This window comes from Danaus plexippus, chromosome 17 (assembly GCF_018135715.1).
Source record: "Danaus plexippus chromosome 17, MEX_DaPlex, whole genome shotgun sequence".
NCBI lineage: Eukaryota > Metazoa > Arthropoda > Insecta > Lepidoptera > Nymphalidae > Danaus > Danaus plexippus.
In genome coordinates, this window is record NC_083548.1 from 4228486 (window position 1) to 4254312 (window position 25827).

The 25827-nt window shown below is 29.2% G+C and overlaps 3 protein-coding genes across 3 annotated transcripts in view; 1 reads left to right on the forward strand and 2 right to left on the reverse strand.

The window, feature by feature from the left end:
* Positions 1 to 388: 388 nt before the first annotated feature.
* Positions 389 to 3073, reverse strand: LOC116771573 (basic juvenile hormone-suppressible protein 2-like). Its single transcript, XM_032663460.2, has 5 exons — positions 2976 to 3073; positions 2768 to 2901; positions 1848 to 2684; positions 1601 to 1776; positions 389 to 1497 (listed from the first exon to the last, which is right to left on the reverse strand). The coding sequence occupies exons 1-5, from the start codon at positions 3049 to 3051 to the stop codon at positions 480 to 482; spliced, it is 2241 nt and encodes a 746-aa protein (XP_032519351.2). The 5' UTR covers positions 3052 to 3073; the 3' UTR covers positions 389 to 479.
* Positions 3074 to 7979: 4906 nt separating this feature from the next.
* LOC116771582 (basic juvenile hormone-suppressible protein 2-like) overlaps positions 7980 to 25827 on the reverse strand; it is a 143720-nt gene continuing 125872 nt past the window's right edge. Inside the window, exons 2-6 of the mRNA XM_032663471.2 lie at positions 10661 to 10765; positions 10372 to 10505; positions 9463 to 10293; positions 9217 to 9389; positions 7980 to 9100 (exon numbers count right to left, since the gene is read on the reverse strand). Coding sequence (XP_032519362.2) covers positions 8074 to 9100; positions 9217 to 9389; positions 9463 to 10293; positions 10372 to 10505; positions 10661 to 10739 — 2244 coding nt within the window. The 5' untranslated portion in view covers positions 10740 to 10765 and the 3' untranslated portion in view covers positions 7980 to 8073. The remainder of the gene's footprint in view (positions 9101 to 9216; positions 9390 to 9462; positions 10294 to 10371; positions 10506 to 10660; positions 10766 to 25827) is intronic.
* The window catches only part of LOC116771357 (synaptotagmin-15-like), a 37693-nt gene continuing 32001 nt past the window's right edge, over positions 20136 to 25827 (forward strand). The window contains exon 1 of the mRNA XM_032663199.2: positions 20136 to 20301. The gene's annotated coding sequence lies outside the window, so the exon portion shown is untranslated. The remainder of the gene's footprint in view (positions 20302 to 25827) is intronic.

Genomic DNA, 25827 nt, shown 5'->3' on the forward strand with positions numbered 1-25827 from the left:
TCGTAATACAAAATAATCATATAGATTTATTTTTAAAACATACCTATTTATTTGTGATCTACTTTGTTTTTAATCTTTTGTTTAATCTTAAGTTATGATAAACAAATATAAGACATTGTTATAGCTACTATTTCAAATGTTATTTTTGTTATTCAGAATACCTTAATTTTTTGAAAATTCAATAATGTTACACCCATATTTTTTACGAAAACTTTGACCATGCATAAGTGAGGTAAAAAGCTTCAAAAACTAAGGAGTTTTAATACTGTTTTTATATATTAAGGTTTTAGTTCTAGGTATATTACTTTTGTTTTTTATAAAAAGTTATTATGGAAAATGTATTTAATAGTTGGTATCATAAACTTGGCTCATAAATAAAGAAATGAAATTATTTTTATAAGTTTGTTTGCTCCTTTTATTACATAGAATAATTAATAAATTTTACATTAGCTTTCTGTATTCGGTTTCAGATATTGATTTCACATAACCCAGTTACGTCTTTCTGTGTCGACGTCGACGTCCACGTAGTAGTTGTTAGCATCCAAGATAGTATTTCCGTACCAGTCGTAGCCTTTGAGCACATATTTGTTCCAACGGGTTTTCATGTCACAAACTTCTTTCTTGTGGTAAATAACAACATCTAAGAATTTCATGTTAGGTGTAAAGAATGTAGTAAGATCTATTTTACGGTCGAATGGAAAACCAAGAGGCATTTTGTCTAGAAGAACAGTAGACCTATAATCTACCATCATATTGTTTCGGTTAAGGTCATTTAAAGAGACATCAACATTGTCAACCAGTCTCAATGGTGTAACAATGACGTACAACATCATCTTCATACCACCAACACGACCTCTAGGTAACAGAAGCCTTGTGGGGAATCCAGTGTTATAGTTTCTGAGGTCTTTCCAAAGGAGGTCTTTCATGTCGGTTATTGTATCCAACTTCTTCCACAGGTCGTGCGTCATAAGACGATCATGAACAAGGTTGTGCATATCAACTGATTTTCTTTCAATGGTGTTCTTGCCAGTGTTAAGTTTGTATAAGAAAGAATCAAGTTCTACGAAGTTGACACGGTTTCTGTTAATATCTAATAAACGACCTAAATGGTCTTCCTTGGGTCCTAAGAAAATTCTTACGACTGCATCGACTGTTTTTTCAGATTCAATGTCAAGCACTACCTTGAATGGCTGGTGGTTTAGACGGCGTTTGCGTACTAAGAATTTCATATCCGACACGGTCTTTTTCATTTCATCTTTGTTCAGGATGACAGCGTTAGTCATATCCATTAGGTAATCATCGAAGTATGTGACAAGCTTGTCGACTACAACGTTGTTAATCTTAACACCATTAAACAAGAGATCTTCCCGAGTGTAAGAAGGAAGGCGGAGTTTGAAGAGCATAAAAGAGTATGACAATCTCTTTTGTAACTGGTAAAAGACGGGGTCTCGAAGAGCAGTTTGATAGTTGTCTAAAACGCTGGGAACGACGAAGTATCTAAAAAAACATTACATATTAGCATAAATAAATAAAAACATACATTCAGCATGTTATCATTAAAAAATATAAATATTTCTAAGCATGGAAAATAATTACTGACTTGTCAGAGGTCCAAGTATTCAATCCAACAACAGCCTTCATTAAGATGAGCATGTAACGATAAGCTTCCCACTTTATTTTGTTCACAGAAAGTTTGTCCATGTGTCCACCGTAAATAAGTTTTCCCAGAATTTCCACGTCATCGGTCTTAGTAAGTTCATATCTTAGACCGTTAATCTATAAAAGAAAATTATAGGTTAAAAAAAATAAACTAATTCTCCTCTTAAGCTTTACCCTTAATTACTTACTTCCACATATCCTTTCATGATAGCTTCGTCAATGATATCTTCATAGGTTTTAACAAGGTCTATGATACCCCTGTTTCTATCGTCGTCTAACCAATAGTTGTTAAATCTAACTGGTAATTGAACTCCATTGTGTAGCATCAGCCAGGGCCAGTAGCCTTTCCTTACGGGTTTATTCCAGGTTATAGCTGAAATGTCACCGAGACCAGCGGACAGACGTTCTAAGTAATATCTAGCAAGAATCTGTTGGTACATGTATAGGGTCATCTCCCATCGTCTAAATCTAAGTTTGGTGTTCATGACATCATCATTCATCCAGAATGGATAGTCAATGTGGAAGTAGTAGTAATATGTGTTAAGATCAATATCTTCAGTGAAGTATCGGAGTCTGTCTTCATCGTTAAGGTACATTCGCTTATCGTAAACATTTTCATCAATTATATAAACATCTTTGTCGGTTCTTTTGATTCCGTAAAAGTCACATAACTTCTCATCTAGTAAACCTTTTCTCATTTTAATCATGTAAGCTTTTTGGATAACATCACTACGAACGAAGAAATATGGATAGATTTCATATGGCGGTGGAAGAATTATGCCTCTGCAGTCATCACGATGTCTTACAGCAACAGTAAGAGCGTATACAAACATGCCTTCGTTAAGATGCAAACGCATCCAGCATGCGGTTTTAATGAAAGTGGTAAAGTCCTTAGCATAGTACAGCATATGGAACATTGTGATAACTTCCTTCATCTGACGGTCGACGTGTAATGTGAAGACTTCCCCGCGTGGCAAGAAACCAACTTTTAAGTTAGAAAGGAAAGTTTTGACTACATCACGTTTCTGAAAAAATATGCGTTAGTTACATTCATGTAAGCTACAACAATAACATAGAATATAAGTAATATAAAATTTAAAAGAAATACCAAAAAGAGTTCCAGGTTATCTTCAAACTTAAAGTTTTTGCCGATATCTTCTATTTCTTTGTACATCACTGGTTCCATTACATGATTCAGCAGCTTCAAAATGAACATTTGCCTTTCCTTGATATCCATATCAACTACGTATAAAAAATAAATTATTATACCACTTCGACAAATAATTTTTATTACGTGAATAAAAAAAAACTCTTACCAATCAAACGGTCGTCGTTTACTGCATGGGCTGCGGCAATAGCCGTCAACCCCAACACGAAAAGTACAGCCTTCATGGTTGCCGGTTGCCAGTTGCCAGTCAACTGTAACTTTCCTTTCAATGTACCCCTATTTATACTGGTGGATCATATGCACGTAGCGTTTCACAATCAATACATTAATTATAAAACAATAAAATAAACAAAGTTGTTTTTTTCTATACGTCTTTGGGTTAAAAGTTATCTATACTTGTGTATGTTGAGAAAGTTTTAAGATAAAAAGTCTTCATTAAAAAATAATTAAAGTAGTTTTTTTAATAAATGATCATGAACATATATGAAATTATTAATACATTTTATAATATACTTGGTTCTGCTGCTCAATTTAGGAAAAAGGTTTAATAAAGAGTAGCGGAAGGTAATGAAATTTTGTTTATTTTACAAAAAAATACATAATATTTTGCATATTCTAAATGAAGAAATCAAAGTCATAATTTATAAACAAACATATTTAATGATAAATATAAGTGAAAGAAAGTATAAGATTGCCGGCCTGTGGACGACAGATTCGGGGTATCGTGTCGTCCGAACAGTTGCAGGCTTCGAGGCGGCGGCGTGTGTCCCGCGCGCGCCTCATAGTTGAGTCCTGTGGCCGGGTGACGGCCGCAGAGCGGCTGACGGGGCCCACCTGACCATCTGGTGGGTCAATACTTGTCGGGGGGGTGGCGACGAATGCTTTGGCGATACCCGCCCCTTTGACATACGGGTACATGAGGAACACGGGTTGGTTTTTAGTCAGTAAGAGTCTGACAGTCCCCTTCGCCCTTCCCCGAGGGCGACGGGGCTCCATGAGGATTTTCCAACCCGAAACCAAAAAAAAAAAAAAAAAAAAAAAGTATAAGATTGTCGTCTTTATTTTCATAAATTCACGTCATGATTTTCTAAGTGTAAATTTAATATATTAATATTTATGCATTAAGTAACCTAAGAACAGTCTCGTAGATGTTTTCGTTTTCAGTTTAGTATTTAAATGGTTAAATAAAATATTTTATTCATAAATTAAAAATGACCGTTTAAACATGGCTTTTTTATAGATTATGTACATAACTATAGACTAAAAAACCTGTCTATTGTTTTTTTTTATGAAATAATTATATTAATTGTATTAATAATAATTTTATTAATTGTCCGTCAAATCTCAAGAAGTTAGAGTACAAAAAAATACAAATTAAAATATTAAAAATGTATAACATCATGAAATATTTAGATAGGTATATTTTTCCAGAAATCGAAACATGTCCTTTATAATAATACAGGCCTTGCACGCGACTCCACCTGCGTGAGAATCAGAGTTGTTCTATGCCACGTAGTGGCCCCTGAACCCGAACTGAACTTCATGGTTCTACTCGTGTAATTTCGGGATCAGAGTCGGGATCGGGATTGGTGTCCGGAATAAGGATCAGGATAAAAGGTAACTTATGTTCTTCTCCAGGTTTTCATATATGTCTATACCAAAATTCATAAAAATCGGTTCAACGGTTTAGGCGTGAAATGCGTCTTATGCCAGTGATAACTTTTTTGAACGAAATGTCCGATTAGAATGTAACAATAGAGACCTAGAAACCTGAAGTACATTACTTTAGTATTTATTTTGTTGTATTGTTAATTAGTTTTTGCAGCGGACGCATACATAGGATTTCGATTTTCACCTTGGTTTACAAAGTAAAATTTTTTTAAGGATTTCTAATTTTTTATAATAATATATAGCCTTTATATAGCCTTTCTATATAATTGCACTATCTAACACTGAAATATTTTTTTAAATGGTACCAGTAGTTCTTGATATAAACGCAATCAAACAAACAAACTCTGCAGCTTTATAATTTTAGTATAGGCAGTTATTACATATCATATCAATTTATTAATTAAAATTAAAACTAATTAAAAATGATATATTTTATTGAATCGTGCATGCTTACTTACGTTATATGGAACGTGTAATAAATGTATTTGATATATTTCTTTTTTTTTATTATAATTAATTTCCATATTAAAAAAATTAAAAATGTTTAGTATTGTGAAGGCCAAGAATTGAAAATTGAAGAAAAATGCCTACAATAAGGAAAATAGACATCCCATGTTGTATCGGGCTAATTGACAGAGCAGTTTACAACTTTAAATTTGTAGAGTATATGTACATACCATCTTCAAATTACGGAAGTTCTAAAAATCAAGTATTTATTACCGTACATCCTCAAGAAATACTCCTGGTTAGAACTTTTATTTTAAAGAAGTAAACAACTTTTTTATATAAAAACTTGACTAATACTTGATAGGCCATGTCGTGGTGGCCTGGAGCTTAAAGGCCCGCGTCTCATACGTGAGGGCGCGGGTTCGAAACCTGGCAAGTAACAATGTGATCTTTTCCGAGTCATATGCACTTTCTAACATTATTTAGACACCACTGACGGACGGTGAAAAGGAGAACATCGTGAGGAAACCTGGTCTTATAATTTCAAATTATAAGATTGAAATCGCCAATGTCCATGTGAGAAGAAGTCTTTGCTCAGCCGTGGGAGTATGTAGTTTTTTATAAAAATAAAGCACGCGTGGTATATCCGCAAAAATATTAGTTTCATTTAAAAGTTTTCTGAGACTAGTTATTTAAACATTCTTTAGTCTATTCCTGGAAATATATAATATTGTTAAATTTAAGCGTAGATTTAAAAAAAAATCTTGTGAAATGCTCTAGACATTCTCTTATTATGACCAGAAGAACTATCTTAGCGAAATGTTATTTAACTTCGTCCCTCGAATGGACGAGGACTCAATTTATCTGGACGTTTTAATATCTTATATTTCAATTATTAGAGATGTTGATAATTCCTTTAAACACCTCCACCATCACAGTCATGTTTCGCCTGATGGAATAAAAGGAATTCGTTCTTGATTATAAACAGACACGAAGCATTTTTAAACCTTTAATGAGATCTAAGATTTTCGTGAGTATTCATTTAAATGAATGTGACATTCACATCTCGTCTGCCCGTGATCACGGTTGCTGCATAAGTAACCGAAACGTCGGGACTATGTAGTTAATAAATTAATAAAATACGCGTAGTAAATCGAAAAATTTTAGTTTAATTTAAACCTTTAGTTGTATATTTTGGATAAGTTTTTTAGTGTGTAAAATTATTTACTCCGATAGCAATATCATCTAATTATTTTAATCATGATCTTGCAAGTATTTTAAATTGATACAGATAAAATGTTTGATTCTGTGTGTATTGTATTTTTCTAGTTCTCACTTCATAGTCTCACTATGGTCGCAAATTAAAAATAAATTTATATTACAGTATCTATTGTCAAACATCAACATATAAAAAATAAATATGGCAGAATTTCAAACAATAAATGAAGCATGAGTTTAAATATTAAAATTCTAACACAGTGTTTATTATTAAAAATAATATTTTTTATATTTATTAATAAGAAAAGTAGACACATTCTCCTAATTCTGTTGCTTTTGTTTTCAGGATATACCCAGTTTTAATATTATACTCGGAAGTTTTGGGTATATTTAATTTATACCTTGTATAGAGTTTTCTTATTTAAGTTATGGTAACTATGTGATAGTATTAATACTCATACATACAGTGTATATATACTTTCTCAAAGTCATTACTCATCGAGAGTTCCAAAAATTCATTTATATTCGTTTAAATTAAAAGTTAAAGGTTAAAGTTTCTTCAATTAAAATGAAATGTTTTAAATATTTTAAGTAGTTTTTGTGTTGTACATAGATTTTCATACAATTAGTTACTTGACAGAGTATAAGAAGTAGGTGAAACCTTCAAACTAAAGTAATATAACTAAATAGAAAATTCTTCAGGGGGTGGTCTCAGTACCCGCCCACTCTTTCGGTGACGATTTCAAAGCCCTAGAGTTAATAGCAAGACTCATAAAATAATTATAATAGCATGTGTGCCTATTTCTTCACGTTGGAAGTAGTTCGTGTATTAACTTGAATTCTTGATTTGAAATTATTTTACATGGGTAACTCTATGATAAATAATAACGCAACTTTAAGCAGTTGAAGTATTTAATGTTTATTCTGACTTCTCGGTTCACCTACGCACAAACATGTACATAAATGAGAATATTTATATTTTTTATTTGCGTATGTTATTTTACATTTTATAAACTCGAAATGAAATGTACCTCGAGTAAAACGTACACTCCAAGGCTCTTTCTTACTTATAATCATATACATATCTCCATAAATTGATATTAAAGTTGCAGAATGATAATAATATATAATTAATGTGCATGATACACTTTATTACGCACTACAAATAATACTATGTTTTCAAATAATTATTAATAAAACCTTTTTGTCTATAAATGGTTCTTAAGGTTATTTGTGAGGTAGCAAGTTTGGTTCAGCATTTTATTTACAAATGATTTTAATTTTAGAAATAACTTAGCTTTTTCTATACACTTATATAGGTTTTGCTATTTATTGAGATGTAATTTAAAAAAATATATTTGTTTCTGTTTCAGCACTTGATTGTTATAAAGTTTAGATGCCTATTTAAACTTAAAAACTGCTATCATGTGCTCGAATTTAAAATATGTGTATATGGTGCATTGCAATAACATAATTTTAAAGAGTTTCCCTTGATTCCTTTTTTCTTTATTTGAATTACATAAATATAAAATTTGTCATATTTCTATATTTGTCTTTATGTTAATAAACTAATAATTATTATTTACTATAGATATCATACATAATATTAAGGTTTTTTAATGTATACTCAAGTATTGTAAATTAAATTTAGGCATGAAGTTTAGTCTAATAATCTTTTAAATTAAATATAACACTGCACTATACTACTTCCAAATTTAACAAAAAAAAAAAAGGAAAATTGTCGTTATTATAATAATCTGTTTATATAGTATTTTAAACAAAGATCGTCAATGGTGGTTTTGAGAAAGGAAACAAGTTGTAAATGATATTCGTTCATTTATTTATAAATATTGCTCATATTTTTTATTTATCCTTATTTATAGCCGAGATTTTCCGTCGAAATGAAATGTTTACAAGTCAAATAAATTGGTGTTTCTATCGATTTTGGTGTCAATATCAACATCAATGAAATAATTGTCATTGATGAAAGTCCTGTCAACCAAATCGTAATTTTTAAGGACATAACGATCCCAGCGGGTCTTCATGTCACAGACCTGTTTTTTGTGGAAAATCATGACATCCAAGAACTTCATGTTAGGGGTAAAGAACTTAGCAATATCGATGTGACGGTCTAATGGGAATCCAAGAGGCATTTTGTCAAGAAGGACTGTGCTCCTAAAGTCACGGACGACGTCTTTACGGTTAACATCAAGGATTGAAATGTCAACATTGTCGACCATCTTTAATGGAGTTACGATTACGTAAAGCATCATCTTCATGCCACCAACGCGTCCTCTTGGCAAAAGCAGCCTGGTTGGGAAACCGGTGTGGTAATTTCTCCAGTCCTTGAGTAACAAGTCTCTCATATCAGTAATGCCATCCAGCTTCTTCCATAAATCACGGGTCATGATGCGATCACGGACAAGATTGTGCATATCGAATGAATTTCTCACAATTGTGTTCTTACCAGTGTTCAGTTTGTATAAGAAAGAATCCAGTTCTACAAAGTTCATACGGTTGATGTTAATGTCCAACAAGCGTCCAAGATGGTCTTCTTTTGGTCCCAAGAAAATCCTTACAACGGAGTCTACAGTCTTGTCGGATAAAATGTCGATACTTAGTTTGAAAGGCTGGTGATTAAGACGGCGTTTACGAACAAGGAAAGCCATGTCAACTGTTGTCTTTTTCAATTCATCTTCATTATAAACGACAGCGTTGGTCATATCCATTAAGTAATCGTCAAAGTAGGTGACCAGCTTGTCAACTACAACATTGTCAATCTTAACACCTGGGAAATAAAGGTCCTCGTGAGTGTAACTTGGAAGACGTCTCTTGAAGAGGATCATTAAGTTGACAAGCCTCTTCTGCAATTGGTAGAATACCGGATCACGGAGTGCTGTTTGATAACTATCCAATATTGTTGGTACTACGAAATATCTGAAATAAATTTACATAACATTATTTAAATATAATATGTATTGCAATGTGCACTAAAAATATATATTTTATACTAAGGTTTGACAACAATATATTTATGTATTTGAATAACTTACTTGTCAGCAGTAAATGTGTTTATACCAATAACGGCCTTCATGAGGATGAGAAGGTAACGGTAGGCATCTACTTGAATCTTAGTTAAGTCAGTTTTTTCGAAGGTACCGTAAATTAATTTTCCGAGCACTTCAATGTCATCTGTCTTAGTAAGTTCCAATCTTATACCATTAATCTGTAAGGTGAAGGAAAAAATTAATAAACTTGGTATTTTACAAAAAAAAATTTGTTCACAAAAATATTTTAACCTCAACATATCCTTTCAGAATAGCTTCAGTGATAATCTTCTCACAGTTCATCACCAATGTTAAAATTTTATCATTGTCTCGCCCTATAACGAAGTTGTTCATTCTGACTGGTAACTGGATGCCATTATGGAGCATTAACCAAGGCCAGTAACCCTTTCTGATAGGCTTGTTCCATGAAAGCACATTAATATCACCAAGACCATTTGAGAGACGTTCTAAGTAATATCTCGCCAGAAGCTGCTGGTAAACATATAATGTGAGTTCCCAACGCCTGTTCATGAGTTTGTTGGTCATGTCATCCTTCATCCAGAATGGGTAATCAATGTGGAAGTAATAATAGTAAGTGTTAAGATCGATATCCTCAGTGAAGTATCTAAGTCTGTCTTCGTCGTTTAGGTAGACGCGACGGTCGAAAATGTTTTCATCGATAATGTAAACATCCTTGTCAGTCTTCTTAATTCCATAGAAATCACATAGCCTATTATCGAGGAGACCTTTCTTCATTTTGAGCATGTAAGCTTTCTGAATTACATCAGCGCGGACGAAATAATATGGGTAAATTTCGTATGGTGGGGGAAGAATTATTCCTCTACAATCGTCACGATGTCTGACAGCAACAGTAAGAGCGTATACAAACATGCCTTCGTTGAGATAGAGGCGCATCCAGCATGCCGTTTTGATAAAGGTACTGAAATCCTTAGCGTAGTAAAGCATATGGAAAATGGTAACGACTTCCTTAAGTTGGCGATCAACGTGAAGAGTAAATACTTCACCACGAGGTAAGAAACCAAACTTAAGATTGTCTAAGAAAACCTTGACAACTTCACGTCTCTGGAATAGAATAGTTAAATTATGAGTACATAAATATTAAAGCAGAATTCAAGACACACAAATAGGTTAGTTATTTACAGTGTACATGTCAATGTTGTCTTCGATTTTGTAGTTTTTACCGATATCTTCAATATCTTTATACATAACAGGACCCATGATGTTGTTTAGCAGCTTCAGTATCATCATTTGTTTATGCTTGATGTCCATTACATCTGTAAAAAAAAAAGATTTTTCATAACATTAAAACAATATTTTAAAACTTTTAATTATTCCCTTGTAGTTTATAAATTTAAAATCAGACTTAATTTTTTTTGCCATAATATCTAATGTCTTAATTTTTTATGCAATTAAAATATTTTTTAATTACCTAGTTTGAATTCCGTCTCTTCGGGGCGGGCTGTGGCCATAGCCACGAACCCAAGGAGCAGACATGCTATCACCCTCATGGCAGTTAGCTTCTCGATAACTGTAACTTTTCATCGATTCACTTTCTTTATATATGTTTTACTCAACCTTATCTTTAAGTACTTATAAACTTATATTTAAAAATATTATGGTTATAATAAAATTGCTTTTTCTGTAACTAAGTTGATAAGAGCAAGAATTAATAAGTTGATAAAGAAAGTTCTTGAAGTAAACATTTAATTGTGCATAATTTTATTGCAGCATTGTGCCATAATTCATTTTTATTAATTCATTAAGTAAAAATGTTTTTTTTACTAAATATTGATCTGAGAAAAATCATTGTGGAGATTAGAATACAAAATTTGATGGAAAAAGTTGCAAATTTCAAAAATAGTTTAAATAAAAAAAAACACAAAAAAAACATGAAATATGTGCAAAGTAAAAACAGTTAATTTAAATAGAGCAATTATACTGAACAGTTAAAATAAGACAAACTTTGTATGGATGAAAGAACGTATCATGTTTAATATTTCTCACTTCGCGCTATGGTATAAAATTATAAGAAAATAGTAAAATAACCTTTTTTTAAAGCACATTAAAATAAAAGTTCAGTTTTTTAACATTCTTACTTTTTATATATTTTTGACGATTTAATTATCGTTTAGTCTTCGTATCATTTAGTCTACGCGTTTTTTGAGATAACTTAAAGTATTCTTAGCAAACGTTCCAAGATAGGGGTCACAAATTTAAACATACATTAACATCCAAACCAAATTTGTATACAAATTTCAGCTCAATCACTTGAAAGATTTCACACAAAATTATGACATACATACATACTTCTTAACTTTGTAAAAGGTTTTATTAAGTAAAATGATGTGTTGCGATAACTATCATCTCAGGAGCCAGATACAAAATGTAAAGTAAGGAAAAAAGCAAAGATATCTTTCCGAAGCGAGTGTCTTGCTCTATTAAACGAACTCGATTATAGAATTATTTAAAATGTATGCATATGTGTATGATATAATTGTTCTATATCTTTTACTTATGGAATGGAATTTGAATTTGATATACCTCTTACTCTGGCAAGATATGAATTAATTCCCCAAGCAAAACTCAAAACAATTTTTTTTTTTTTTATTAATTTTGTTAACTACTACTTCATCAAAATTATTTATTCATTAATTTTAAAACATATGTAGGTGTCTCATTTAAAAGTACAGGTCAGTTAAATTTACTTTTAATTGAAGATGTAATAATTTTGTTTATTGTTTTCAATAACATAACCAAATGTTAAAAGATAATTATATTGCATAGTCGTTATGCGATAAGTCACTTTGAAATATATATTTTTATCGCAAGTTTATTAAGTTGTTTACAAATACTATGTATTAAAGAAAGTTTAAGAGGGCCATTGCACTTATATCGTATCTGAAAAAGTAATATCTTAATTATAGAGCTAATGGAATTTTATACTCTCTATAAGAGTAAAAATGTTATGTTCTGATAGAGAGCTGTCAGAACTTAACATTTTTGTAAGTTAAAGAAGATGATAACAAAATAGCAGCTTTAAATATAAAAGTTTGCTTTCTATTACTCATGATACAAATATAAAAAACTGTCTTATAAAGAAACATTATATGATGTATCCTAAGAACGCAGTTCATATGGTATATACTAAATCTTTCTTATATATAAATGGCTCCTTCTTTTAAACATTACAAAAGGTTATAATAATACCATTTCATATATAAGAACCTTTTTTTAAAATAAAATAATCTTTTTAGTTATACCCAAACATTGCAAATTTGAAATGAAATATTTATCTTCATTAAAAAATGTTTATTGGACTGCTTCAAAGAGTATTTTTCATTAAGTATATGTTGTTACATTAATGAGATTTAAATAAGAAAGCTGGATCAGAAAAAAAAAAAAAACTACGAGTACGAAATTTTGTTAACTTAAAAAATCTTGTTGATCTTATATAAAAATCAAATACTGTGTATAAATACTTTAAATTGAAATAAAAAAGAAATACTGTGACGATAAAAAAATCTTGACAAAACGTTAAGAAGAATATTTATTTATCTGTAATTATGTAAAATCTTATTGAATCCAATCATATCATTTTATATTAGTGACAGAAAATTTCAAACGAAGATAATTACTATGAAAATTATTGATTGATTATTACAAGACATTGTTACAGGGATCCTCTTATTTCTTTTGTGATTTAATTTTTTAAATTTAAATCATGTTTGCTACAACATACGAGTTCATATCAGAGTCGTGATTTTGATAAGGATATTTTTCGTAACTTAAGTAGCTCTTTGAAGTCTAAAAAAAAATAAAAATATTAAAGCAGACAAAACCTTAAACATAAATGTAGGTAATTTAAAGAGAGTAAAACAGATTTCATTATAGTTTTTATACCAAGACAAGTTTTTTATTTCTCAAAAAATTATAAAAAAAAATATTATACAAAACAAACACAATGTTATCACGGTTGTTTTTCATTATATTTATTATTAATTACGCTGTTCTAGAATATTACAGAGATATATTGAAGGCAACTTCGTTATACACCGATGTTATAAATTATCTCTGAAATTATATTTATATTATAGTTATATTTTAATAATAATTGTGTTAATATTTTTGTAAATATTCACCGGAGCTGTTACAGAGACGAACTACTTGCATATTTATTGAGCTATAGGGTAGTCATATATAAGATTAGTGGAATCATTGCGGCATATACAATATTTTTAGTCGATAGAATAATATATTCCTGTCTATCACTAATTTGGTTGTTGAAAGTTTCGTGACAAAGATTTTCTTTGTATAAATTCAAATAGGTTCTTTTTGCTATTGTAAGATGTTATATATGCTTCAGGGTCTTTATTTCACGATGCAATAATTAATAAAAATGTTTCATAATAATTGTAAACTTTATGTATCTATATAATATTATATTGACGGGAAATTTCCTCTTAAAACTTGAAATAGCGCATTTTCTGGGCTTGTTAGTTGTTGTAGTAGCCACAGTAGTGTTATTTTCTAAAAGCTTAGTCGTGTTTCGCGCAAGCTGTTGTTGCCACTCAATTTAAATTACCTATGGAATAAAAATACAATACTATAATAAATAATTTATATCAAATATTTTCTTCCCCTAATAAATCGTATATAAAGTTATATACACTAATAATAATAAGACAGTAGTAGAGTGAAATAAAGGAGTAATTTTAATTATATGATTATTCTAATTTTAATGACATAAATGCAAAGGTGGTAAGAATGAAGTTTTTTTTATTGAATATCCTATGAGCCAGATCTTTATACATAAATATGAAATATTTATAAAATAATATATAAATAAAATATATTATTTACTGTGAATTCTGATACACATTTAACATAGAGATATCTATTAATTATTCAGTTTAATGTATCTCTCAGATGCCTTTTAGAGTAAACGCTAAATGTAGTCCACAAACATGTATGCTACAATGCCTTTCAGTTACAAATGATAAAAAATACGTTTTTAGTCTTATAAAATGTTTATTTTTCTTTATTCTTATATTTTATACTTTTAAATAGTCTTTATCGCGTCGGTATTATTATTATAATGCAATGACAATAATATGACTTTATTTTATTTTTTTGCTAAATATTAAAGAAAATATGTATGTAATTTGCCTTATCATCAAATCAGTCAAAGTTACCTACTCATATAAATAAAATTGGTGTGTATGTTTGATGGAAATAGCCTTTTTTACTACATGCATATGAATATATGGTAAATATACCAAAATACTATTTTTCTTATTTTTGTCTGATTGTTTGTTCCGGTTATCTCTGAATTTGTTGGACTGATTTTGAGGAGTTTTTTATTGGTAGGTACCTGATGAAATAAGGAGTATCTTAGGAAATTTTTTATTTCGAATCCTGATCCCGAAATGAAGCGACATCACGCGTGTGTGGGAGGTGAGGTGCAACACTTCAAAGTTTTTTCATTGTTTTTTTTTTTAACCAGACGGAGTCGCTAGTAATAAATATAAAATATTAATTTCCAGAAAACAACGTCACTTTTCATAGATAAAAATGTTTTTCATTTCAAAATCAAAAACCACCTGGCCATCTTTATAAATTCTGAACTTGTGACATTCGTGATACAATTTCTCTAAATGATAATTTTCATTGAATGAGTCAAGCGGCAACACTTATTATTTTTATGTTTAAAATACATTTTGAGACCGTTATGACAGGTAGTAAAAACAAAGAATGTATGTAAAATTTAACCAGCTAATATGAGAAAATAATAAATAGCTCTATGTCAATTTCGATCAGTTTAATTGATAATGGTGGTGGATAATGGTCTATATACACTATAGATTATAATTCATTTACCTGTAATATTTTCACATGAGGGAACATAATATAATTTCAAAGGTGTTTCCAATTTCTCGACTAATCCTATTATCATCCATATTCACTCTACTTCATTCATTACGGGACTCCGATTGACTTACCTCGTCAATTAATACCATAGACAATTTCTTGTTCGATATAATTTTATAAAATTTATTTAATTTTATAAGACTTTTAAATAAGACTACATTCGAGTGTAAGTCAATAACCATAATTTTATTCATAAGATATGTTATTATACTTATTTTAAATTAATTTATTGGTATAAATAAAAAAAAAATGTATTCGTAGTAGACATGATACTGAAATAATTAATAGAGTATTGAAGTTAAAAGTCTATCAATTTAAACTTATGATAGAGAGAGCAAAAAGTCGTTGCAATTTTTTTTGATCACTGAATTTCACTCGGCAACTGAAGGTAAAATGTAGTTTAATTGGAATTGCTATTTTCTCTTCTTGTTAATGTGAAAGACCACTCAGATACTTTTAGTAGATACGCGCCCTTTATTCTTAGCAAGTTATACATTGAGTACATAAAAGCGCAATCAATTAGTAAAGCAAATAAAATGTATAAAAATATTTTTTTCCTTTTGATTAAAAGGTTTCTGGTTCAAATAAAATGTTTTTGTGTGTGTCTTTTTATAGATTTTTCAATGTATTAGGTATTATTCATACGTTGATAAATTGTTACTGAGGCTTTATTTTTATTAATGCACATCTAATTTAGGCTTCTTCATCCTTTAGTATATATGTATTACAATATTTTGTATTTGTCATTAAAAAAAAAATTGATATCTAGAATACCGAAATTTATCATATAAAGTTGAGTCAAATATATACCTATTGAACATTAACGTTTTGAAGAGCATCTTAACTCTTTAAACCGATTTTCACCAGGATACCAGGCTTTAGAACAGAATATAAATATATAGAGATCGCTTGTTGTGGGACTAATGCTAATATGTTTATGAAAATGGTTTGGTGTCTTCTTATTGATATCCCGAAAGGAAGGTTTGAAGTAGGTTTGACTACTTTAACTAAGGTGGTAATTCGGATCCTTCAATAAGGTGTTTATAGAATAACTGCAATATTAATACTTAATTATACTATAAGATTTCAAAATGCTAGTCTAGATTACATATCAGTTGATCAGAGTTGATTATGGACAGTACACTCAACTATTTTTGATTAAGTGAACTACATTGATTTAAGACTGAAGTGGAAAACATAAAATTACCTGAAGTATTAAGTGAAAATAATAAAAAAAGGTTGGTCAGTGTACGATGTTAAGTTAATTAACGAAACAATTAAGATGTGGTCGTTAATTATTAAAAGTTGAGGTTACATATTTAAGAAACGCCGTAACACAACTACTTGCCACATGTTATATTTAATCGACACAATGTTACTAATATAGTTATCCATTTCTATGTATAGTTACAGAAAAAAAGTAACCTAAGGACCAATATAGTATACGTTTACTAGTTTAAGAATTTTAGTAAAAATTATAGACTAACAGCAGGTCTTTTAAAAATACATTAGTATATATAAGTATATTCTCATAAATAAATTATTATTTATTATTTTAATTCGGCTTGGAGGTAAACGTAAATAGTATAAAGAAACAAGCATCGTGCATTAAAATAAAATCTGAGTGCGTCAATACATGCTATTTTTGTTAAATTTATGGAAGAACTGAAAAGATAGAAACGGAAAATTAGCATTTATATTAAAAGCGTAATTTGGTTCACTAGTTTTTTGTTTATTTTGATTCCGTAGTCGATATATTTGGAAACCATTTTTTTTAGATATCTTTTAGGAGTCAAAAAATCCTTTTTTTTTTAGTTTAGATGTAGCCCATGTCACTTATACAACATAGATGAACCTATTGATACCAAAAACATAAAAATACGACAAGCCGTTTAGTTTCTAACGCATGTAAAAGAAATATAAATATACAAACAAACGTACACACATGAATATACTCAAAAAACATAACTCTACTTATTTCAAAAGATGGTAAAAATAAAAATGTGTTTTAAGTAGTATAAAAAATCAAGATAAGTTAACATAACATTTAAAATAATAAAATTGCGCCTTTCCTTTGTCTCAATGTTACAAGATATCAGGGTATCAAAAAATGGGCCAAGGTCGAGGAATATTTATTCAACTAATCGTAGAATTTATTCCCTAGCGAATTTGATATCTACAATTATTATGTCTGCGTTCTAGTGTTTTGTATAGTATAATCACATTTAGGATTAAAGGAACAAGACAGTCAAAAGGCTTGATAAATGGACGTCCTGTTATGGTTCTCTGTCATAACTACTTTTGAAACCTTATAAAACCATAAGAAATCAGACTTGTTGAAATTTAGTAACTTCTGAAAAGCATGTTCTTGTCCAACATTTGTAACTGCGAAGTATTTTGTTACTTCGAAACAAGTTTGACCTAATATTTTTGTGGACTTTCTATAGAAATGTAACATAACTCGTAATTAGAATAATTATACCAGGAGAACGTAAACAGGTTTCAAGAAAGTGAGCGCTCAGGGGAAACCAACATAACTATTTTTCTTTGAAGCAGCAGGTGGTATTTAATAGAAAGGTCGAAATTGTAACAACTGAAACAACAGAAAACGAAGAGACATATGAAATCAGTTGAAGCAAAAGATTGCTATCATATACAGAGACGCACCGTCTTTGTACATGGTAGCAATCGATATATCCTGCAAAGATTTATGTCTACTGCAAATGATGTAATAACGTGGATTTAGTGAGAATTTAATGAGATTTAATGTTTTTAGAAAACCAAATTTTTGATCATTTTATTACATTTACTCTAAGCAACTTTTGACTTTGATGGACGTGTTACATTACAAAGTGACGTTGATAGTGGGTTGTCTAGTGCGTCATTGAAGAGATAATAACTTGTTAACCTTTCATAAATAAAAAAATAACAGGACAGAAAAGAAGAGATAAATTCATTTATTATAAACTTACCGACAAGTAGTCTCCTTTATTATAATTAGCAGATGGAAATAAGAAAGATTGTTGGAGAAAACTTTATATGTGGCTTTAAAGAAGGCTTAAAAAATTATTATTTTATCTTAAATTACTAATCATCACAAATGGTGAAAAAATAATAAAGTATTATTAAACTTAGATGATAAACATTTCAACATAAAAGAAAATAAAACTCTTGTTGGAAGTCAAAACGTTAGTTTTTTGTTAGTAGTAAGGGTTGTTGTTGTTGTTGTGGGATGGATTTTTTCGTTTCTAAACCTGATTGAAAACAAACAAAAAGCCTTTCCATAAAGTTAATCCTTAAATTGGAACTTCGTTTTTCTCGAAGTGGTTTTAAGATAGTCTGCTATTTGTAAAAATTTATTGTTATCTCGCAGTAATAATTAAGAACGGATATGCATTAAAACATTTTATGATTAATATCTACTTCAGTGACGGCTTAGTAGAATATTGTTGTCACTGTATTATTAGGGGGTCCGATTTCAGACACTTTGAACACATGTCCTAATGTTGGAAATAAAAAGTTATTTCATGGACTATATACCTTCAAATCTATTCTAACTTCAACGTCGTCGACTATATTTTTGTATCCTGTCTAAGACCTGTATATCCAGTCTTTAGAGCTATTATTTCCTGAACTTTCCATGACTCAAAGTAGGTCTCTGTATCGGTGAAGATATTTGCTTACCTCACCTTGAAAGTAAGGCTTGTTATCTCTTTGGGAACGTATGGATCATATTATCATGGTATTTACACGTATAAAGGCGTGCTTATAGCTTCGAAAAGAGTGGTTGGCCAGAGTAGTCCGAGATAGTATGTTTATTTACCACACTTGCTTTTAGTTCACATTGCACAGGTTTATTCCTATATGAAGTATTGTTTTTGTTTTCATTTCTGGTCCGAGGTACCTTATTCTCAGATACATTCACTTCACTGCATACAGCATCGACATATTTAAACCATCGACAGCACCAATTTGTCAATAAAATGTAAAATGTTCAAACGAAATCTTTGATATAGTGCCCTTCATGCCTTTACTCTCAAACTCTTTTGCGTCGGTCATATAAATATTTTTTGTATATAATTTAAAAGTGAATTATTTAGTTCTGTCTGCTCTGAAAATGCTCTGAAAACTCAAAATGTTCTGCACTGATTCACGTGAAATTTTGACACGACATACAACAGGCTTCAAGGTTTGTTTTCATTTATTTTTCACGATACTAATATACCCCTAAGTGCGCCATTAACCAACCAAAACTCTGCAACGGCACACGACTGTAGTAGAAAAATTAATGAACAATATAGGAAGCAACTATTTTAACGGGGCCTTTCAAAGGTGAATTTTCTCGATATCCCATGATCCCGATCGATACACCATTTCAATTTAAAAGATTGCAATTCCTAATTCGATTGTTGGCAGTCACTATTAACAAAGCTCATGGTCAATCTTTAGAGACAATTGTCTGCTGCGTGTTCCCGTGTTGGAATACCAGATAGCCTCTATATCTACTCAAACAATGGGAAAAAAATGTATGCATATATCTACAAGTATTGAAAAATTAAACTTCAATAAAACATATTCTGTCTTTTGTTGTTCACAGCGATGCGTGACACGGCACAGCTAGTAGTATAAAAAAGAGTGTAAGAGATAATGATGTATTCAAGATATATAATAATACTGTTATGAATGCGGATAAATAAATGCATGTTTAAGAAAAACTTACCTTAATACCTAACATTCTGTTTACAAAGAGGAAAAAACATTGAAATTAAATAAATAGTTTTCACATAGACACTTAGCCTTCCTAATAATCAAATCCAATTTGTATTAAAATCTTCTACGACTTAAAAGGGCGTATACGTCAAAATCAAACATGCTTCTATGCAAGTAAACTTACCCTTAGTGTTTTAACTTTATTTTACATGACATGCGCAGAATTTGTGTAACTTTTGCGCTACTTTAGCACAGTAGCTAACAGGCTCCCGCAAACATCGTGTGTTTCCGAATATTGAGGAAAATATTTCAACTTTTCAATTATAACCGCCAGTTGTTATATGTAAGCATAAGTAGAAAAGCATGCAGATGTGTGTTTAGAAATATCGAAAGTTGTCTTCGAACTAAGTGTTCGTGTTTTGATTTTTGAAGGTAAGTAACTTTTCACCTGTAGATCCTCTTGTTAACCTGTTGGTTATTGCATGATCTCACTTGGAGTGAGATTTAAATATATGTTGTAGTTTTAGGATTTTTCAAACCCTTTCTCACTTTATGAATAGTATAGTTTATTTTATTAAAATTATAAATTTTTAGATTATTTTAAAGATATAAAAAACTGCGACGACAGATATTGTGCTGTGAGATTTAAGGATATTCTAAAAAATAGATAAAAAGACAGGAATGTGTTCAACAATAATAGAAAACGTAAATACTCTGAAAATAAAGAGCTGACTAACACAAAGATACATATACCTTATTTTATTAGCATTAAGAAATCTTTATATTTTCGTAAGCCAAAAAGTTTATGGGTATTTAAATTCTCTAAGTCTATAGACTTGTATAAGATGTACATATAAGATGTACAAGATTATATAAGATGTACAAGTGCATTTAACAAAGCCATGCAATTTAAGACAAGATTCTAAAATCAGTACAAAAAAATATATAATTAGTAATGTTTAAATAAAAAAAGTTACGGTAAATATTTTACGGAACTCTATTACTAATAAATTGGAATAGTTATTAAATTATAAGTATACAATGTTAAAATTTTAATTCATATGCCAGGAGTCTTTTTGCAATTTATTAAACTGAGTAAAAATTACATGCATGAATTATATATTTTACTTTGATGACTTCGATCATTCTTAGAGTACCAAAGTGATTATAAGTATTGAATATAAATCACCGTTTTAAAAAGCATATTTGCCTGCCAGTATGTTTTCTTAAGATAAGAAACTACTTTTCTATTTTAATTATACCAAAAAATATTATTAAAAAAATATATATAATTACTGAAATAGTTAAAGCTTATAGATTGGATGGAAATAAAATATTTTGATTTGATTCTATAGGTAGGTTTCGTTAGTATAACATTAATTATTTTAAGTCTTTTTCAAATGATAAAATTTAAAAATAACGATCTCCTAAAACACATAACCTTGCTTTTTACTCTTTATGAAGTCGGAAATAAAATGGATTTTCAATTCTCATAATCTATTTAAGCCAATGCATGATAGTCGCTATTGTTGATTATGTAGGAATAGCAAACAGAAATACTTTTCATTGTATTTCGTTAAATGAATAGTTTGATGCGGATTTTTTTAGAAATACATTGATAGAAATTTTATCATACAAATAATATACTTATAGATTTTAGGAGTAGTTCTGAAACGTTGAATGTTAAATTTGATACTACTAACTCTCACAATTAATATTTTGAGCTTTGACAAAATTTACGATATTTTTTGTTATAGTCCTGAGTAATGTTGTTAGGCACACTCATTTACATTTATAACTTTAAACACACTATACACATACAAAAGCACAAAAAGTCTTATAAAAAGTAATCTTATTTGAAATGATAAGATATTATGTGAAAAGTTTTATATCATCGTAAGCTGTCCCATTTTTGATGATTGATGATGATTGATGACTTAAATAAGAATCAATAAAAAGTATTTGAGTTAGTATTATGTGAATAAAGATTTATATTTAGCTAGAAACCCTATTAATTTACATGTACTAATTAAATTGAGAACACATATCTTATACAAATATCTCACAGATTTCATGAACAGATAATTAATTGCTTTAATTTTATTTTTAATATAGGTAAAAATCGAAATATATTGACTAATTATTAAATGAATTCTAAAATATTATTTAATCTTGAGTAATTTTTAATATATTTGACCCCAGAAAAAAAAACACTTTCAGTTACTATTTTAACCCATTTTTACATAATGAAATCGTTTTAAAAAGGCTTTATTTAAATTTTATAAGAATCACGTGACTGGATAAATCATTTAACACGTATATATAAATGTACATAAATTAAGACACACAAACTATTTCAATATCTCAATATAATGCATTTTTTTTCTTGAGCTTTTTCTGAAGGTATCTGTTGAATTCGTAATCACTGCTATAAAATCTAAAAGTTTATTTAATTTTACATTGTAGTTTTTTATAGATGCATTGTCGTCGCCGACGCGGTAGGTAGTGAAATGTATTTTTAGTTTGTAGTCATATATTTTTTTTATGGCAACTCAATAATTTTATAAAAGTATATTGCAGTTACATGGCAAAGATAGGAAAATTTTATCTGTCTATTTAATTATTTAATATCTGTAACATTATTAAGGATTCTGCTTTTATATTGAATTTCATTTTAATCCTAGAGATTTTAGCAGTTTTTTTCCGGTAATTTCACAGAAAATATGGAGGAAAGTTGGAGCGAACATGAATTTTTAAATTGGAAAGGTGCACTTGTGAAGGCAAGTCACATTTGTGTATCTTATTTAAAATATTTAGTAAATTCTAAATGGTAATCTTAACCTGATTACAAATTTATAATTATATTAATTAGCCATTGAATTTTAATTATTTGATAATTGGTTTAATGAATGAATAGTTGTTGTATACTTAATTTGATATATTGGAAAAAAAATATTAAAAAAAGTTATTAAAAACGAATTACGTGCAAAGTATAGTTAAAAAAACTTTTGTTTTTTTTTTTTTGACAATGCCATCAATTTGCTAAGTTAAACTAAACTGTTTACCAACTGAAACTTAGTGCTTTAAATAGTATGATTTCAATCAATCAATATGAGAATCAATCTCCTTGTTCAGTAGATGTTATACCATAAATAGAGACATTTTTTCTGCTAATATTAAGACCTAAGGTTGTCTGCGAAAAATTTGTGATGAATTTAAGTTTTTTTTGGCCTTTGGATAAATTATTAGAGAAGTAAATTTTTTATGTATATCAGGATTAGTACACAGTTAAATTCAAGTTTGTAGGGTTACCACAATGGCTTCCAAACTGTCATATTGGAAGAAGGGTGAAAAATGTTTTCGCGTGATATCCTGAAAAACTAGCAATTTTACAGACAAAAATATAGAATATTCTATTGAGTAAATTAAATTGCCAACAATTTGTTCATTTTACTTTTTATCTTTAAATGAAAAAGTAAAAACTAGAAGCTACAAATAACGTTTTTTTAATAAATTTTCTTTTAGGTCTCGCCACTTTTATATTTTTAAGATAAAATAACATTTGGTCACTCCTAAAGAGGATGTCTTGATGAAAAATTTTCACTACACATCTATTTAATTTTATTAATTTATTTTATAACACTCTGTTGTTGACCAGGTCCTGAAATACTCGTAATAATACGATAAAAAAGGGACGATAAGAATTAGTTTTTCATAATACAGTTTATATTTCATATACATAGTTCATACATGTCTTAAAATTCTATGTTGTTTTATGATTAGAAACCCTTTTTCTCTCGATGAAATATAAAATATTTTACTTTCATTACTCGTAAAATATTCATTTCCGATAATAAATTAAATCCTGATTCACAGTCTAGACAACCATTAAAAATAAAAAACAATTCAAGGTCAAATATGATTTGATCTAAGACTACCGTTTACATTTGGAAAATTTATAAACTGTTTTTTTTTATATGAACAATAAAACTTTTTCTGTACTTCAATTAAAGCCTCTCCGATTTTGTTTAATTTGGATAGGCGTGACGGATTATTTTTTATTCCACAGAGATTAAAAAAGATCCTTACAAAATTACAGGATCAAGAAATTCAAATTTCTTGTACTTTACTATGTTAACCCCCAATACTTGGCTTTTTGTTTCCTAGTTTTGTTCTTTTTTCAGTATTCACGAACAATCAGATAATAATCTACCAAAAAATTTATCTTTCTGAAAAGTAAAAGTGCTTTCAGAATTTACAGAAATTCTTACAAACAATCAAAACTATATATGTATGTATATAAATTATGTCGTCGGAACTAACTACCTATTTTATCAACTTCAAGCAATAAAACTTTTACAATTCCAGGTGCTTTATTTCCATGAACTAGACATTGTTTCTTCGATACATGTAGCTTACTTTTTAAGAATTGAATTCTATACTCAGCAGGCGATCTTGTAAATCTTGGTATAAGTTTAAAGTAGATTTTGTAAGTGACACACAAATCTACTATTATTCACGCTATCCAATTTTATTTTCTTTCTTTTTTCATTAAAGTTATCCATCTCCATCAAAAATGTTGCAATTTTCGATCACTGTATTAGACTTTTCGTCTGTAAGCGTTATTAATTCAGGTTTTTGTAAATTTTCCATAATCTGTAGTTATGTGAGCACGCTGGCTAGCTTTTTAGTTTGTACTTGCCTTTGTGAAATACTGTTTTACTGATAAAATGTTCACTTCCTACCAGACTTTCCACAGAATCGAGTTTGATTATATTTATATTATTATAGAGGTTTATATTTAGAGATTAGAGATTTAGAGTTTAGAGATCCTTTGTTAATCGGTACACTTATCTAATTTGGAATAATTAACAATAATTTAATTTTATATATAATAAATATATGTTAAGTTGTCAAGAGTATTTCTTGAATGGTATCTTTCTTTAAGAAGAAGAAAGCCGTAAAGGTAAATATAGTTAAAGTTTTATCATCTGTGCCTTAATTAAATAATTGAAAACTTTTAATTCCGGTTAACGATTCTGTTCTAGTATTAAACACAAAAGGGTCATATTAAGTTCTAAGGTTTTATGATGCGTGACTTAAAAGGTTTGTCAGACATTTTCTCTCAATTACCAAAGTGTAGGAAATTTCTAAGTAAATTATTTGATTATTCAGATAAAAAGTCATTACATTTATATTTTTTCCTTTTTCATACTCATGCATAGTGTCCCGCTTATTTTTCATTCATACAAAAATATATTATTCTTAAAAAGAATTAATAAGTTTTCTAAGAGAAGTCTCATCATTTCCTTTCATTCATGTCAAATACGATCTTGACCTTATATTGTATTAACTATTGTATTTATAAATTAATTAAGGATTTTTCCTATATCATTTCGATCAAGAGTTATCTTTAATCAAAAAATATTTCTTTTAATGCAATATTATCTTGATTAATCCATGAGTCCTTGAGGTTCTATACAAACAATTACTTTCGTAAGCTGTCAATCTGTTCTCTAAGCTGATCTTTAGAGTTAAGCCCTTTTTTGTTTTTACTTTTTACCTCTTATGAATTTGTTTCATTTCCTTTTAACTATATAAAATGGTAGCTAATAAATATATTTCTGAACGTAGTATATTCGGATAACTATGTTATTTTATCATAGGTAAGGTTGTTGGACCTTAAGCTTATTTATTAGTCCCTCTCATGAATTTGTAAGCACTTTATATGTATACAACTAGTAATATTGGCGTTAAAATTGTGTAACGTAATTTGTTGGATCCTTGACCAATTTAAACATCATTATTTAACAAACAACAAAAAAACATATTTAACAAAAAAAATTACACAGTGACAATTTTAACATCTTATTAAATCCTTATCGACCAACTTATTTTAAAGACTTAAAAAAAACTTAAAGAAGTTTTAAAATATCGTCAAACTAAATATTTATGATA

Coding starts and splice junctions, on each gene's coding strand:
- LOC116771573 (XM_032663460.2), bottom strand. CDS start 3,051: ATGAAGGCTGTACTTTTCGTGTTGGGGTTGACGGCTATTGCCGCAGCC. Junction 1,777..1,847: donor TCATGAAAGGATATGTGGAA/GTAAGTAATTAA, acceptor TTTCTTTTATAG/ATTAACGGTCTAAGATATGA. Junction 1,498..1,600: donor AATACTTGGACCTCTGACAA/GTCAGTAATTAT, acceptor ATGTTTTTTTAG/ATACTTCGTCGTTCCCAGCG.